Source organism: Martes martes, assembly GCF_963455335.1.
Source record: "Martes martes genome assembly, chromosome: 14".
Classification (NCBI taxonomy): Eukaryota; Metazoa; Chordata; class Mammalia; order Carnivora; family Mustelidae; genus Martes; species Martes martes.
The window spans coordinates 11,120,967-11,137,731 of record NC_137902.1 but is presented as its reverse complement, the minus strand read 5'-3'; the positions used below and the strand labels follow the sequence as shown (position 1 = coordinate 11,137,731).

Below are 16,765 nucleotides of genomic sequence, written 5' to 3'. Positions count from 1 at the left end.
GCTCAGTGGGTTAAAGCCTCTGCCTTCGGCTCAGGTCACGATCCCAGGGTCCTGGGATTGAGCCCCGCGTTGGGCTCTCTGCTCGGCGGGGAGCCTGCTTGGCCCCCCCCCCCCACCTCCCGCCTGCCTCTCTGCCTACTTGTGATCTCCGTCAAATAAATAAATAAAATCTTAAAAAAAAAAATCACTTGTTAATACCCCCTTGAAATATTCTTTATGGAGCATTGCTGCTTTGATTAAAAAAAGAAAACCTGGCATTTATTTGAATTATGATTTTTTTTTAAATGGTCATTTTTTTTTAAAGATTTTATTTATTTGAGAGAGTATGTGTGCATGTGCACATGCACAAGCTGGGTGGGGACAAGAGGGAGAGGGAGAAGCGGACTCCCAGCTGAGCAAGGAGCCCAATGCAGGACTGAGTCCTGGGACCCTGGGATCATGACCTGAGCTGAAGGCAGATGCTTTACCAACTGAGCCATCCAGGAGACCCTTAAATGATTTTGTTTTAAAACTTCGCTCTGGGGGCGCCTGGGTGGCTCACTGGGTTAAGCCTCTGCCTTCGGCTCGGGTCATGATCCCGGGGTCCTGGGATCGAGCCCCGCATCAGGCTCTGTGCTCCGCGGGGAGCCTGCTTCTCCCCCTCTATCTGCCTGCCTCTCTGCCTGCTTCTGCCTACTTGTGATTTCCTCTCTGTCAAATAAATAAATTAAAAACAAAACAAAACAAAAAAACTTCGCTCTGGCTATTTTTCTCTTCAGTTAAGAAGAATCCTAATTTTGGACAGCACAAATTAATCTTAAAATTCCATTTTTAAACAAAAATGAACTAGTTGTCTTTTAGGATCAGCCAATCACCATATTCATTATTTATTACTTTTTAACATGCCTTGTTACTGTTGGGTTAAAATGTGAACTTTGTGCCCCAGTCCAGCCAGACCCCGAGAGCGTGGTTCTAGGCACAGATGGAGGGCGCTATGATGTGTATCTCTATGACCGAGTGAGGAAGGCTGTGTACTGGGAGGAGGAGCCCGCTGAAGTGAGACGCTGTACTTGGTTCTACAAAGGGGACACGGACAGCAGATTTATTCCCTATACAGAGGAATTCAGTGAAAAACTAGAGGTATGTGGGCTTATTTCCTTTACCCATTTCTTTAAAAAACATAGGCCCTTGTATATATTGGAGCCTCCTATAACATCGCTCACAATGGAACCGACTTTTTTTTTTTTTTTTTAAGAATTGTTTTAGAGCAGAGGGAGAGAGAGAATGTGCACACATGTGAGTGTGTGAGGGAGGGGCGGAGGGAGAGAATCTCAAGCAGACTCCCTGCTGAGCGTGGAGCTTGACTTGGGGCTTGATCCCAGAACCCGTAGATTGTGACCTGAACCAAAATTATGAATCAGTGGCTTAACCGACTGAGCCACCCAGGTGCCCTGAAAGCTGGCTTTATTGATAAGAGCTTGTTTTGATCCTGTTCACAAAGAGGATTGCTTTTTAAGTGGTGCCATTGTTCATGAGATGCTAATCGTGGCCTCCATGTCTGAAGATAGACTGTTTTTCAGGGACGTATCACTAATCTAGAAAGGTACTTGTAGCAAACCTTCAGATCAACTTAGTCTGCTGGGATCTGTTGTTTTTTTTTGTTTTTTTATTTAAAGATTTTATTTATTTATTTGACAGAGAGAGAGATCACAAGTAGGCAGAGAGGCAGGCAGAGAGAGAAGGCAAAGCAGGTTCCCCGCTGAGCGGAGAGCCCGATGCGGGGCTCGATCCCAGGACCCTGAGATCATGACCTGAGCTGAATGAAGGTGGAGGCTTAACTCACTGAGCCACCCAGGTACCCCTGCTGGGATCTGTTGTTAACAGCAATTGCCAAGCATATGGATGCTTTTCAAATTACTGCTCAGTAAAAGGCTTGAGATTAACTTCTGGTTTTTGAAAATAAATAGAATAGGAACACATGTCTCAAGATTTACTAGCCATTCTAAAACAACTGGGTAATGTTTTACATAATTGTGTTAATTTCCATAATTGTGTTAATTTCTTATGATTAGGTTACTTTGTGGTTGAATGAAATGTTTGAAATAAGTTAGGTGAATTCAATTTGCATACATGGAAATGAGATACAGAACACTGTAGTTACTATTGTTTAATGTTGTTGTTATTAAAACTTAGATAACCTGTTCTAACAGAAAACATTAAAACAATACTATGTTATCGGTAAAAGGGGCCTCTAAAATGTTAACCTTCCCTAGTTCATATTTTGAATAGCTTCAAGTAAGGACTAGATTTTATGTTTTGTTAGGAGCTGACAGTCAAGTTTAACAGCTAACTATTAATTATTAAATTTTTGTTGTGCTTGATGTAATATTTAATAGAGATAAGAAAAAAATTAAATCACATTAATCTTAACGTGTCATCCTTTCATATTGAACCTTTATATTTAAAAATATTTTCTTTGACAGTTATCTATCTATCTATATATTTTTCTAATAGTGTAGACTTCTTGTGGCGTATTTTGTTTTTTAAAAATAATTATAAATGCATTTTTAAAGGGATTTTATTTATTTATTATAGAGAGAGCATGAGCAGGGGGAGGGGCAGAGGGAGAAGCAGACTCCCTGCTGATCAGGGAGCTTGATGTGGGGCTCGATCCCAAGACCCCAAGATCATGACCTGAACCAAACGCTGATGCTTTACCTATTGAGCCACACAGGCACCTGTATAAATGCATTTCTTAAGTATTATCTATTGTACCTGTTCTGGAAATACTAATCTCTGTAATAGTGACTATGAAAAACAATTTTATAACCAAATTGACACTGAAAGATAAATGTCGGCCTAAAGTAAGACAGAGGTTAGTTGGGGAAGGTAAATTGGAAAAGAAGCTTGTTGAGAGCACAGGGTTCACATTTTTTTTGTTTCAAGCTATAGTAAAAAAATCCATTTGACATTAAAATTTAGTATACATATTTTATACACACACACCTACACACATGTATATTTAATTATCAGAAATAGTCATGTGTGGTAACAGACTCTCTGGGGAATAAAAGCCCCTGATGTAGAATTTGCTGATTTCCATGATATAAGTACTCCCTCCATGGCCAATTTTGAGCTACCAACAGGACGTTATTAGCCGCAGTTGGAAAGAGTTGTGATGTGTGCTTGTGAGCTGCTGTCAACATGGTCTCACACACCACTAAAAACAAAGGTCTGTAGAGCAGTACTTAGACTCACTGGGTGCCACTCTGATATTTTCTGTTTCATTTAAAACACTGATTTTATAACCTGTTACTCATCATCACCCACAGTTTGAAAAGCACTGATATAGAACAGAGTCAGAACCCAGCTAAGAAGAGCAAAGACTGAAAAGAAGGCATAAAATTAATTTTGTTCTTGGAAATATCATGTACCAGGAGGCACCATTCTTCTAAAACATAATCTTAGTTATTTGAATGAGGAAAAAAATGTGTAAAAGAATGCTGATACCTGTTGCATAATTTCAGACTGAAATTATTAAGCAAATGTATGCTATAATTCTATAATTTTTGGTCTCTCTGGTAGGACCCTACTGAAGGTATAACATCCCAAGTTTAGTCCTATTATTTTGTAGCTGAGGCACATAGTCTTAAGTATAAAGTCTAAGCAGTATCTAAGCGTATTCATTTTATTTCAACTGTTACAGATGGATGACACAGGCTTTGAGGGTGGGACAGCTGGCCACATACTGACTATCGCAATAGCACACGGCTGTTCGTAATCGAGGGAGATCTTAACTCCTCTTCAGCATCTTTCATGATGCTTAAACCAGATCAGGGAAGATGCAGAGGAGGTTGGGAGATGAGAAAGCCAACGAGAAGAAGAGAAGCAGACATATTTCTCGGTATTGTGTAGGTGATCCTGCACTATCAGCACTGAGACAAAACAGAGGAGTTGGAAACAGAAAACACCACCTCTTTGGTGATGACATGATTAGGTACATAGAAAGTTGGGAGAATTTTTAGAAATACCATTAGCACTGCAAGTCTGTAGGTATAAAATCAACATATACAGATTAATGGCATTCCTATATAATTGAAATAACTCACTAGAGGGAGGTGCCTGGCTGGCCCCCTTGGTAAAGTGTGTGACTCTTGATCTCAGGGCCGTGAGTTTGAGCCCCACACTGGGCATGGAGCTTACATTAAAAAAAAGGAAGAAAGAAAGGAAAGAAAGAAAGATAAAACTAGCACCCATAATAAAAAGAAGATGCTATTTATAACACTAACAAAACTATAGGCTATGTAGGAAAACGTCTGACAAATGCCTATGGGAACTTGTGGGAGAAAACTATAAAACAGAATTGAAATAAAAGGTGATCTCAAGAAATGGAGCTAAGTATGTTCACAGATGCACAGTTAAGATGTCGGTTCTTCCCAAATTATTTTATAAATTGTATGTAATCCCAATCAAAATTACATCAGAGTTTTTAAGGTAAGATTTGTAAACTGCTCCTGAATTTTTTCTTTTAAAGATTTCACTTACTTATCTGACAGACAAGTAGGCAGAGAGGCAGGCAGAGAGAGAGGAGGAAGCAGGCTCCCTGCTGAGCAGAGAGCCCGATGCGGGGCTCGATCCCAGGACCCTGGGATCATGACCCGAGCTGAAGGCAGAGGCTTTAACCCACTGAGCCACCCAGGCGCCCCTGCTCCTGAATTTTATATGGAGGGTCAAAGTGTCAAGAATGACCAAGACCCTTTAAAAGAATGCCGTGTGGAAACTTGGCTCTACCAGACAACATTTATTCTAAAGCTGTGGATTGAAAGGGGATATGAAAAAGTGCAAAGAATTCTTAAGATAGTGAAACTTCTTTCTTTAAACATTTTTATTTGTAATCTTGCTTTTAAAAATTATAAATAAATATGGTAAAAATTACAAAAAGCCAAGTGAGGAAGAGTCAAAGGGATAGAGGCTGATGGAGGGGAATCATTAATCAGTAACTGTCCAAGAGACAAAAAGAAACTCATCTATTTTGACATGATTGTCAAATAATCATTGTTAATAATTTAAAAAAAAATTCAGACAGTGGGTGTAGCAGCGGTTCCACATTACCTCATCTTGAGTCTCTCTCCAAGAGGTCCTCAGGCTTTTTTTTTTTTTTTTTCCTTGTTGGAAGCAAAATACTATATCTAGAGGAAGAGTAAGAAAATAGTTCAACAATCTTTTTTTTTTAAGTATTTATTTATTTGACAGGGATAGAGAGCACACGGAGGGGGAACAGCAGGCAGAGGGAGAAGCAGGCTCCCCACTGGGCGAGGAGTCCGATGTGGGGCTCAATCCCAGGACCCTCATGACCTGAGCCAAAGACAGATGCTTAACTGACTGAGCCACCCCGACGCCCCACAACAGTCACGTCTTTGGAGTCAGAAAGTTGAGGGTGGGAGTGAGCTGCAGTTCTGCGTGCTCCTCGGCGGCGGTGTGTAATCTTATGAAGCTGTGAATTTGTGAACTAGGCGTTGAATTGTGTTGTCCTTTGCAGCCTCCAGATGTGTTAAAGTCCTAGCCCTAGTGCCTCTGAATGTGACCTTATCTGGAAATAGGGTGATTGCAGATGTAATGAGCTAAGATGAGATCATCCTGGAGAAGGGTTGGCCCCTCATCCAATATGACTTGATGTCATACCATGTGAAAGTAGAGAATGGGTGGGTTGCCTCTGTAAGCCAGAGGACACTAAAGATTGCTGGTAAACCACCAGAAGCTAGGAAGAGGCAAGGAAGGAGTTCCCTGTAGGTTTCTGAGGGACATGGCCCGCTGACACTTGACTTCAGACTTCTAGCCTCCACAACTGTGAGACAATACTTTTCTGTTTGCAAAGCCATTCAGTTTGTGATACTTTGTTACCATGGCCCTAGGATACTAACAGGCTGTGGAGACCTTTGTTTTCTCCTCTATATGATGGGGATCATCTTATTTAGGAGTGATTGAGAGTAATTAATTTTTTTTTTTTTTTAAAGATTTTATTTATTTATTTATCAGAGAGAGTGAGCACAGGCAGACAGAGAGGCAGGCAGAGGCAGAGGGAGAAGCAGGCTCCCTGCCGAGCAAGGAGCCCGATGTGGGACTCGATCCCAGGACCCTGGGATCATGACCCAAGCCGAAGGCAGCCGCTTAACCAACTGAGCCACCCAGGCATCCCGAGAGTAATTAATTAAATAAGGTAACCTATATAAAGTGACTGTCAAGTGTGGCAATTAGTACATGAGAGCCTCTGTTACGTTATTTTTATTATCATCATAGTTATACTTTATACTTTTGTTCCACACTTTTTCTCAATGTGGTATAAATTTGTTTTACTGGATTATGTTTCCATTATTTTAGGCTGAATATAAAAAAGCAGTAACCACAAATCAGTGGCACCGTAGATTAGAGTTCCCAAGTGGAGAGACAATCGTTATGCACAATCCAAAGGTAATGTTATTGTTTAAGATATTAAAACATTAAGTTCATTTTAATAATGATTTTCTGAATGTGGTTGATACATGTTCATCTTAATTAACTTTTGTAGGGATATATTTATAAGAAGTGCATTATTTTTAAAAGCTTACCATAGTTTACATTGATCATAGAAACAAAAATAAAATTTAAATTTTTCTCATGAAGTTTCTGCTTATGGCAGCATGTTAGCTGAAGCTCATTATGCAGCACTGAAGTTGTTTGATAAATGTTTGCACTTGAGCAGAGGTCAGCAGGCTTTTTCTGTCAAGGGCGGGAGAGTAAATATTTAATTCTTCATAGGCTGTGCGATCTCTGTTGTAGCTGTCAGCTTGCCGCTGTAGCCTGAAAGCAGATGATATATGAAGCAGGGGGTGTGTCTAGTGTAGTAAAACCTTACTTATATAAGCGGTAGCTCACATTTGGTTGGGAGGCCATGGTTTGTCCATCCTACCCTTGATGGTGGTTTGTTTCAACTTTTAAAAATAATGTCCTTCCTTTTCTTACTTGTGTTGTCTCCATGAACTAGTTTTTTTTAAAGATATTAATTCGGGGTGTTCTTTCATTTACCATACTAATCACTCTGAGTCCCAGGTTCCTAACATGTAGTAAGTACCTTCCAGGGTCATATTTTAGATAAAATGAAGTAATTTATACAAAAACATCTAGCATAGTGCTTGGCATATAGTAATTTTTCAGAACATAGGCTATTTATGTCAGAGAACTATACAAGAAAACAAAAATAATTTTAATGTCATCACTTCTGTAGTTCTTACTGATACTGCAATAAAAACATTTATATGCCAACAGAATTTAAACAGTATAAAAAGGGGTCAAATCAAAAATAAAAGCCTCTCACCTCTGCATTTCCCATTTCTCCCCCTGATGGTAATTACTTTTAATTTATGTTTTTATTTGTTTTTGATACAAACACAAAACTTTGCATACCGTCTTGCATGTCTCCTTTTTTTTTAGTAGAAAAATTTCTGTGTGACTTGCGACTAAATTTAGTTGATTTAACAATGTATTTTTTCCTAAGAAGTGGTGGGTAAATCAGTTTTTGGCATTGAAATTGCATTAGTAGATTAATTGGGAATCTTGCTACTTAAAGAATTATACCTTAAATATTTTTGTAAGATGAAGATTCCTCCATTCTAGGTAATTTTTCTGAATTTGTTATATGTAAACCTGGATTTTTACGTTACGTTTTTAAGGTGTACTGCTTCTGATTTAGTTGTAGTATTTTCCAGTGTAAGCATTTTAAGTGGTGGTATTGAGTTGCCCAGTTTTAATGGTTAATGTGAACCCTAGCAGGATTGTTACAAAATTGTTTTGGGAGAATAATACTAGTACAAGACTTGTAACTGTTGATACTATGAAGTAATTATGTATTGAAATAATTTATTTAGCCTGTCATGGAAATTAGTTTGCTCACGAGGTCTTCATAATCTTCCTGTCCTGTCTCGAAGGTTATTGTTCAGTTCCAGCCTTCATCAGTGCCAGATGAATGGGGAACCACACAAGATGGACAGACGAGGCCCAGGGTTGTGAAGCGCGGAATTGATGATAACCTTGATGAGATTCCTGACGGTGTGTATAGTTTGTTTAGGGCCAAGGTCATTTTTAGACTCCTCTATTTTAGCATCATTTTTTAGGGAGACTAAAAAATAAGCATTTCTTAGGCCTACCTGCCATAACATGCAGAGATCAGCCAGGTTGGCATATATCTTTCTTTTTATTCTATTACTTTTGTATCTGTTTATTTTAAAATTTAGAATTCTGTTGAAGATATACAAACCATGTGACATAGATTCTAAAAAAATGTATTGTTCTGAAGAAGCGCTTTGCTGGTGGAAACTAGGCTTTTGGCAATATTTTTGGGCTTTTGTGGTCATGGCTCGTCTAGTGTGTATTCCTCCAGTGGGGAAGGTGGCAAACTTTTTCTGTTAAGGGCCATGTAGTAAATATTTGAGGCCCTATGGACTTTGCTGCATATGTTCAGGTCTGCCAGTGTAGTGTGAAAGCATCTGTAGATGGACTGTAAACAAATGAGCGTAGCCGTCTTCCAGTAAAGCTTTGTAAAAACCAGGCGGTGAGCAGGAGTTGGCCCATTTGGGCAACCAGTGCTCCAGCGTATGGGCTTTGGTTTCTCCTGTTACATCATTGAAAATACAGATTTTATTTTGACAATTATGGATTTCATTTTTGTTTTATTCTCTTACGAAATTACAAATATAAGTAAGTGTCCTCATATTATGAATGTGAACAAAATAACCAGAGTAAAATAGATTGAACTGTAGTTGTTTCTATATGCCAGAGTAAAATAATAGGAATTATTTTGGTTTTCCCATATATAACTTGAAGATGTTGCACTTTGTAGAATGTATATTATATAGGGAAAGGGAAGGATTTGGGGAAAATATTTTATTCATTTATTTTATTTTATTTAAATAATCTCTACACCCAGTGTGGAGCTCGAACTCATGACCCCAGGATCAGGAGTCACATGCTCTTCTGACTGAGCCTGCCAGGCACCCCATTGGGGGAAATATTTTAAAGTTCTATGTTGGCATGTTGCTTCTCCATGTGGGGCTTAGTCTCCTGGGGAGTTCTGAAGAAATCACGAAGGTTATGGAGCCTCGGTAGGTACGAAACTGCTGGTTATCATGTGCTCAGAGCCTCTGGGATCAGAGGTGGCGTGCTTCCTCCATCTCTTGGTCTAGTTCACTGTTATTTGCCAAGACGGACCTTGAGTTTGTTCTTCTCATTTCATGGAGAGTAATGAAGCTTATTAGCTTGGAAGGGCTTTCAGTTTCTTTGCCCAGTTTGTGGTGACAAAAGGGATATTTAGAATATCGCTATTCAAATACGAAAACCCAAACAATTTCCCAGGTTGTATGTATGCATGTAGGCATGTATGTATTACTTTTGTAGGGGAAATGCCTCGGGTTGATCATTTGGTGTTCATGGTGCATGGCATTGGACCTGTGTGTGACTTGCGCTTTAGAAGCATTATCGAATGTGGTAAGTATTAGTCATTTTATTTCATGGAATGAATTGAGAAGTAATAGAAGAACTTTTAAATGTTACTTTTTAAGATGGTTTCCAGCTGTTTACTATTGTCTGAGGAACTGTAAGAGGAAATTTAAATGGTCACTGGGAAATAATTTATACTTGATTTGCTCTTATGATGTATGTAACTCTTAAAATCTTAGACTGAAGGATTAGAAGGGATCTTGGAAATAATTTAGCCTTTCTGACAGACAGCCTCTGCCTAGGCACTTTTGGCCACTAGGTATACCTGTGCATTGAACTGATTTAAAGTGAACTGTTTGAAAGAAGTTGTTTAATGGAACAATGAATGTGTCTGGTGTACTTAAATTTTTGAAGTTTTATTTTCATATCTGTATAATAATAATTCATATTTATTGAATACCTGATTTGTGCCAGGCATTTTGCACGTATTGTATCACTCACCTCTCACGATAAACCTTGGGGGTACAGGTGCTGTCGCTGTTCTCCTCACTCCTAGGTGAGCCTGAAGTCCACAGGCTTAAGTGAACCTCTCCTGTCTCATGGTCTGTGGGTTCTCGAGCAGGGATCCTGTGGCAGACAGTTTGATTCCAGAGTCTGTACCCATAGTGCCATGCTGCCTTCCGGGAACGGTAGTTAAATGTTTTTCGGTCATTTATACATTCCTCTAAGACACTGAAAAAAAAAAAGTTTCCAAAAGGTTGGGTTTTTTCTTTTTGGACTGACTTTGTCGGTTCTTATTTTTTTTCTTAAAAGGTTTGTTATATAAAAAGTACTAGTGTGTTTGAGAGAATTGATAACTACCCATCAAGTCAGTAAATTTAATCAATTTAATTTGTCTTCCCTGATTTTTTTTTTTAAGTGGATGATTTTAGGGTGGTTTCTCTGAAATTGCTGCAGACACATTTCAAGAAATCTTTAGACGATCGGAAAGTAAGCAGAGTGGAATTCCTTCCTGTTCATTGGCATAGTTCCTTGGGTGGGGATGCCACAGGTGTTGACAGGTGTGTGGACTTTGATAACTCGTTGTTTAGATTAGTCAAACTTAGATTCAAAATTTAAACCAAAATATGAAATAGTTTATTGTAACTTCAACATATGTGCTAAAAAATATATTCCTTTATTTAAATGATATAGTTGCTCTGACGCATGATTTAAACACTGGTTGTTAATGATTATATGCCACTTTTCTGTGTGCACATGCGTGTGTGTTTGTGCACATGTGCGCATGCATATGTCTGTATAAATAATTTAGGAGAATCTGAGAAACGTAATCCAGTTTTAGAATACTATTCTAATCTGTAGCAGTTCAGACAGGGGGCTGTCCTGTACGTTGCAGAATGTTTAGGAGCATCCTGGTCTCTACCCACTAGACAACACCCCAGACTCCCAACAGCCAAAAATATCTCCAGTCCTTGTTAAAGGCCAGCGTCTTCTGTAGGCATTGTGACAACTAAACGTGCCCTACTCTGTTTTGCATACTCTCAATTGAGAAACACAGATTTAGATAATATTTATCTTAGGACACAGGGGTAATAACGTATCTAGATTTTAGTGAAGATTATAATGTTTCAGGGCACGTGGTTTATAACACTAATTCTACAAACAGCATTCTATGTTATTCTGTATATTCTTTCATGGTAGGTCCTATTACGATGAGGGGCAATCTTTCTCTGTGGATGTTCGTGAACTTTGCTATATTATTCTCAAATCAAGAAAGATTTTCAGTGCATGAAACTCCTTTCTGATTCCTTGTTATAATCCGTGTCATCCTTCCTACCACAATTTTTGTCAGGTATCCTGATTTCCAGTTAATTGGAAGAAAAATGGAAGAATAGAAGAAAAATAAATTAAAAATTTTACATATGCCTTATTTTATGTGATAACTCTTTGGAGAATCCCCAAAGTCGCAGTATAGTTGTGTGCACACTTACACCTTTTTGCTTTATCTTGGTTCATTTATAATAACTTTGTCTACAGAATCAACTCATAATTAGTCTGTAAGATTCTTTTTTTTTTTTTAAGATTTTTTAAATTTATTTTTTTGACAGAGACACAGCAAGAGAGTGAACACAAGCAGGGGGTGTGGGAGAGGGAGAACAGGGTTCCTGCAGCACAGGGAGCCCTGTGCGGGGCGATCCTAGGACCCTGGGATCATGACCTGAGCCGAAGGCAGACACTTAATGACTGAGCCTCCCAGGCGCCCTAGCCTGTGGGATTCTTATACTCATTAGAAATCACTGTCTAAGCTTTAAAAACGTCTGTAGATGTAAGTTGGCTAGTGACTGAATATACTTTTTTTCTTTCTAAAACAGGAACATTAAGAAAATTACTTTACCAAGTATTGGTCGGTTTCGTCATTTTACCAATGAAACCTTGCTAGATATTTTATTTTACAATAGCCCCACCTACTGTCAGACAATCGTGGAAAAAGTGGGAATGGAGATAAACCGTCTGCATGCACTTTTCATGAGTCGGAATCCAGACTTCAAAGGAGGAGTCTCTGTTGCTGGTCACAGTTTAGGTAAAACTGTCAAATATTCACATTTTAAACATAATTTTTGTTGAGTTATCACTGCTTTTAGTGAGGGTGACATTATTAGTACAAGATTTAGAATTAAAGATTTTAAGTTTTATAAAGGGTGGAGATGAATATGTTGTTTAGGTCCTGCCTTTGCTTTTCAGTTACCTAGGAATGCTTTATATTTTAATTTATTTTGATGTTTGGGGAAACAATGTTGATCAGATCTTGATTGACATTTAACTTTTGTATGACTTCTGCCTAGGGACTTTGGGGAAAAAAGGAGAATTTACTTAGTGGTATAAAAGTATTAGTCATTATAAAGCAAAATGTAATTTTTTTTTAGGTTCTTTAATATTGTTTGACATCCTGTCTAATCAAAAAGATTTGAATTTGTCAAAGTCTCCTGGGCCTTTTGCTGTAGCTAATGGAGTTGTGAAGCCTCCACATTTTCAGGAAAAGCAGGTATAGCCCACTTAATGTATTTAGATTAGAGATAAAGCCAAACAGTTTTCTAAAGTCTGAACTGTTTCCTGAATTTCTTTCTTTCTTTTTTTTTTTTTAAGTTTATTTAAGTAATCTCTACACCCATTGTGGGGCTCGAACTTGCAATCCTGAGATCAAGAGTCCTATGCCCTTCTGACTGAGTCTGCCAGGTGCCCCTGAAATGTTTTTATAAATCAAAGTACCCTGAGGCTTATAAGTGTGATAGAATCATCTTAGGTCCTTTGAGTCTCTCACTTGTCTTCCCTATGGATTATAAATTTAAATGTAAGAGAAAGTTTATGATTAAAAAATGTTAAGTAAATTATTGTAGAAAATGGGAATGAGTGATTTCTTCAGTTGATATACTTTTCTTAGAATATTCAAACTTTGGACGATAAACTACCTAAAATGATTTCTCTATGGAGCAAACTTGTTTAGGATTTACTGTAGATCAGGAGACATTTTATGGGAGTTTTTCTGAGGTTTGCAATGTTCCCCTGACATTTTTTTTTTTTTCCCTTAAGATGCCTGAAGAGCCAAAGTTGAATTTGGATGAGTCTTGTGACCTTGACGTTGAAAATGAAGAAGTCCTAAGTTTGCAAGAAACTCTAGAAGCACTTAGCCTCTCTGAATATGTTAGCACTTTTGAAAAGGAAAAGATTGATATGGAATCTCTGGTACTGAGGATAGTTTGATCCATTCATCCGTCCGTCCTTCCTTTCCTTCCTTTTCTTCCTTCCTTTTCTGGTGGGCAGCAAAGCAAAGTTTATCAAATGATAGTAAAGTGATCGTAAAAGCTCCGGAAGAGGAAGGGGACCCGAGAGGGTTGCTCTGATCCATTTTTTTTGAACTTTATTTATATAAAAAGATTTTATTTATTTGACAGAGATCACAAGTAGGCAGAGAGGCAGGCAAAGAGAGAGGGGGAAGCAGGCTCCCCACTGAGCAGAGAGCCCGATGGGAGGCTCGATCCCAGGACCCCGAGATCCCAACCTGATCCGAAGGCAGAGGCTTAACCCAGTGAGCCATCCAGGCGCCCCAAAGATTTTATTTATTCGTGTGACAGATTGAGAGAGAGTGCGAGAGAGCGAGTGCACAAGCACGGGGAATAGCAGACAGAGGGAGAAGGAGAAGCAGGCTGCCCGCAGAACAAGGAGCCCGACACAGGGATCGCAGGACCCCAGGATCATGACCTGAGTTGAAGGCAGATGCTTAACTGACTCAGCCTCCTGGGCATCCCAGTTTGATTCATTTTGGTTTAAAATTGTTTCTCCTATTTGTAAGATCAAAAATTATGGATCATTTGAGTACTCTCATAATACATTTCAGATAAGGCAGAGACTTAAATGTTTAAAAATTGAAAAACACAGTTTCGTTTGTTTTTTAGTGTAATCTGGGAGGGCTTCTAAGTATGCCACAAAACCCAGAAGCCATAAAAGAAAAATTGCACAGCAGGAGATGCCCTAAACAACATCTAAAGGCCAGTGATAGATTAAGAAGAATATTTGGAACACATGTTAGAGACAAAGGGCTTATTTCCTTATTATTCAAAGCTCCTATAAATTAGTTACACAAAGACCATCAACACACTAGAATAGGCCAAGACTGAACAAATGATGTACAGAAAAGGAAGTAACAAATGGCTTCTTGTCATAGGAAAACTCGTGAGAAAAAGGCAGATTGAAAGTGCAATGAGTTTTTTTTAACCTTTTGGTTTGGCAAAAATAAGCTTGTTCATATACTATGGGGCCAGGATGAGGGTAACTGGGCACGGTTTACATATTGTTAGTAAGACTGTAAATTGGTACAACCTCTGTGGAAAACAGTTTAGTAATACCTTATTATTTTTTAAATTTTTATTTTCTTTTTATTGCAGGATTAACTTTCTTTTTGATGAAGATTTTAGTCTAAAATGATAGGGTTGGAAATTTTTGTTTTTTTTAAATTTTTTATTTAAATTCAATGTAGTTAACATACACTATATTATTAGTTTCATATTAGTTTCAGTGATTCATCAGTTGCATATCACACGCAGTGCTCATTCCATCAAGTGCCCTCCTTAATGCTCATCCCCCACTTACCCCATCCCTCCCGTCTACCTCTCCTCTACCAACCCTCAGTTTGTTCCCTATGGTTAAGATGGTAATACCTTTTAAAATACAAAAAATGCCCCCCAAAATGCAAAAAATACAAAAAATCTTTTGCTCCAGCAATTTGCCAGGAATAATTCCAAAAATAGGAATATTGACACAAGAGTATCTAAGGGTACTCGCAACAGTGCTGTTCATGATAGCAAACCCTGAGAAATACCTACCAGTCCGCTGGTAGGGCACTAGTGAAATAGTTCAAGGTGCTTGCACATAATGGAATGCAGCTGTTGAATAAATGAGGCAGTGTCCAAGGTAGTGGTAGTTAGTGATTTCTAAGATATGTTATGTGAAAAGAGCACAGTTCAGTCCCATTTGCCTCGCAGGCTACACACACAAGGAAAACCACTGAGGTGCTGTGTATACAGAAGGTGTCTCTGGAAAGAGCAGATTGCAGAGGCTGTGAGAGAGCTGGGTGATTGGAACAGGAGCAGAGGGAAGAGACTTCGTTGTCTGGTTGACCGTGTAGCTTTTTAATTTTGTACAGAATGCATGTATTTTCTGCCAGACATGACTAGAATGGTTTAGATGTGGAGGGCTCAAGAGTTTATAGCCTAAGTTAATCGAGGATTTAAAAGCAAATTAACTTTTAAAAAATTGACTGGATCTTAGATTGCTTTCATTCATCTGGTTTCTTTTTATCATTTCCTGATTTCAGTTTCACTTCATCAATCATTAAACTGATTAACTAATGTGCTTGTTTGTTTATTTTCTTTTCAAGCTTATGTGTACAGTCGATGACCTGAAGGAAATGGGCATACCCCTTGGACCCAGAAAGAAGATCGCTAACTTTGTAAAACAGAAAGCAGTTAAACTGGTAAAGTTTATTTGTGCCCTAAAAACAGAAACCAAAATTCGTCTTTGACTCTCTTGTTTAGATTTTGGGAGTTTTTGTTAATACAATGTGATTAGACCGGCTAATGTATTCCCTGCCCAAGGGTGCAGTGTGGAGCTGATGTAAGCACAGACCTTGGAGTCCGCCAGAACCGGGTTTCAACCCCAGCTAGGACGACTGGCCATCCCCCTTTTCCTGGGACTGAGAGAATTCCCAGGGTGAAGGACTCTCAGTTTTAAAATTGGTATTTGGGGATTTCCTGGCGCAAAAGCCGGGTAAGCCCTGGACAGGTGGATGAATTGGTTGTCCCAGGTCAACTGCTTATTAACTCCTTATTCATGAGCAATTTGCTTAACTTTTTTGATCCTTGATTTCCCTAATTTTAAAAATGTGACTGATGCTACCTTCCTTATAGGGTTGGATTAATGCATGTAAGCTTAGCCTCCAATAAATGTTAGCTCATTTTCTCCGTTCTTAGTTCTCACCATCTAAAGAGATAAGAATAGCCTTACTAGAATCTCATGAAATAATAACCAAAAAAGCAAAAATTCTTAAAAATACAAAACAAAACAACAACTAAAACATGTAGAAAGAAAGAACAGCAGTTGGGAAAAGCTCACTTGTTTCATTTTATTTTCATGTATTTATTTATTCATAGATTTTAATTTATTTGAGAGAGAGAGAGAGCGTGAGCACAAGCAGGGGGAGTGGCAGAGGCAGAGGGAGAGGGAAAGGCAGGCTCCCCACTGAGCAGGGAGCCCAATGCAGGGCTCGATCCCAGGATCCTGAGATCATGATCTGAGTTGAAGGCAGAGGCTTACCAACTGAGCCACCCAGGTGCCCCTAATTTTTTTTTTTTTTAAGATTTTATTTATTTGAGAGAGAGAATGAGAGAGAGAGAGAGAGCATGAGAGGAGAGAGGTCAGTGGGAGAAGCAGACTCCCTGCAGAGCAGGGAGCCTGATGTGGGACTCGATCCCAGGACTCCAGGATCGTGACCTGAGCCGAAGACAGTCGCTTAACCAACTGAGCCATCCGGGCACCCCAACACCCCTAATTTTCATGTATTAATCAAGTTAATTTTACAGAGATTCTCTAAGTACTTAGAAAAATTAGTCTTAAGGTGGCTACTTTATTGTTGTAAACGTGGTCTGTGTTATCTTTCCATCTTTTGAACTGCTGTAGTTCTTTTATTTGTATTACATATTTACACCTTAGTGTATATCACTTTGCAGGTAATAGGACTATAAAGTCGGGACTGATTTGTTTTGAT

At 38.7% G+C, this 16,765-nt stretch overlaps 1 protein-coding gene across 6 annotated transcripts in view; it reads left to right on the top strand.

The window, feature by feature from the left end:
* Positions 1-16,765, top strand: part of SEC23IP (SEC23 interacting protein) — a 42,426-nt gene that overhangs the window by 7,622 nt on the left and 18,039 nt on the right. For all 6 annotated transcript variants that reach the window (XM_080823361.1, XM_080823362.1, XM_080823365.1 and 3 more), the window contains exons 4-12: positions 926-1,119; positions 6,358-6,447; positions 7,941-8,061; positions 9,406-9,495; positions 10,367-10,508; positions 11,820-12,028; positions 12,372-12,490; positions 13,036-13,188; positions 15,380-15,475. In XM_080823361.1, coding sequence (XP_080679487.1) covers positions 926-1,119; positions 6,358-6,447; positions 7,941-8,061; positions 9,406-9,495; positions 10,367-10,508; positions 11,820-12,028; positions 12,372-12,490; positions 13,036-13,188; positions 15,380-15,475 — 1,214 coding nt within the window. The remainder of the gene's footprint in view (positions 1-925; positions 1,120-6,357; positions 6,448-7,940; positions 8,062-9,405; positions 9,496-10,366; positions 10,509-11,819; positions 12,029-12,371; positions 12,491-13,035; positions 13,189-15,379; positions 15,476-16,765) is intronic.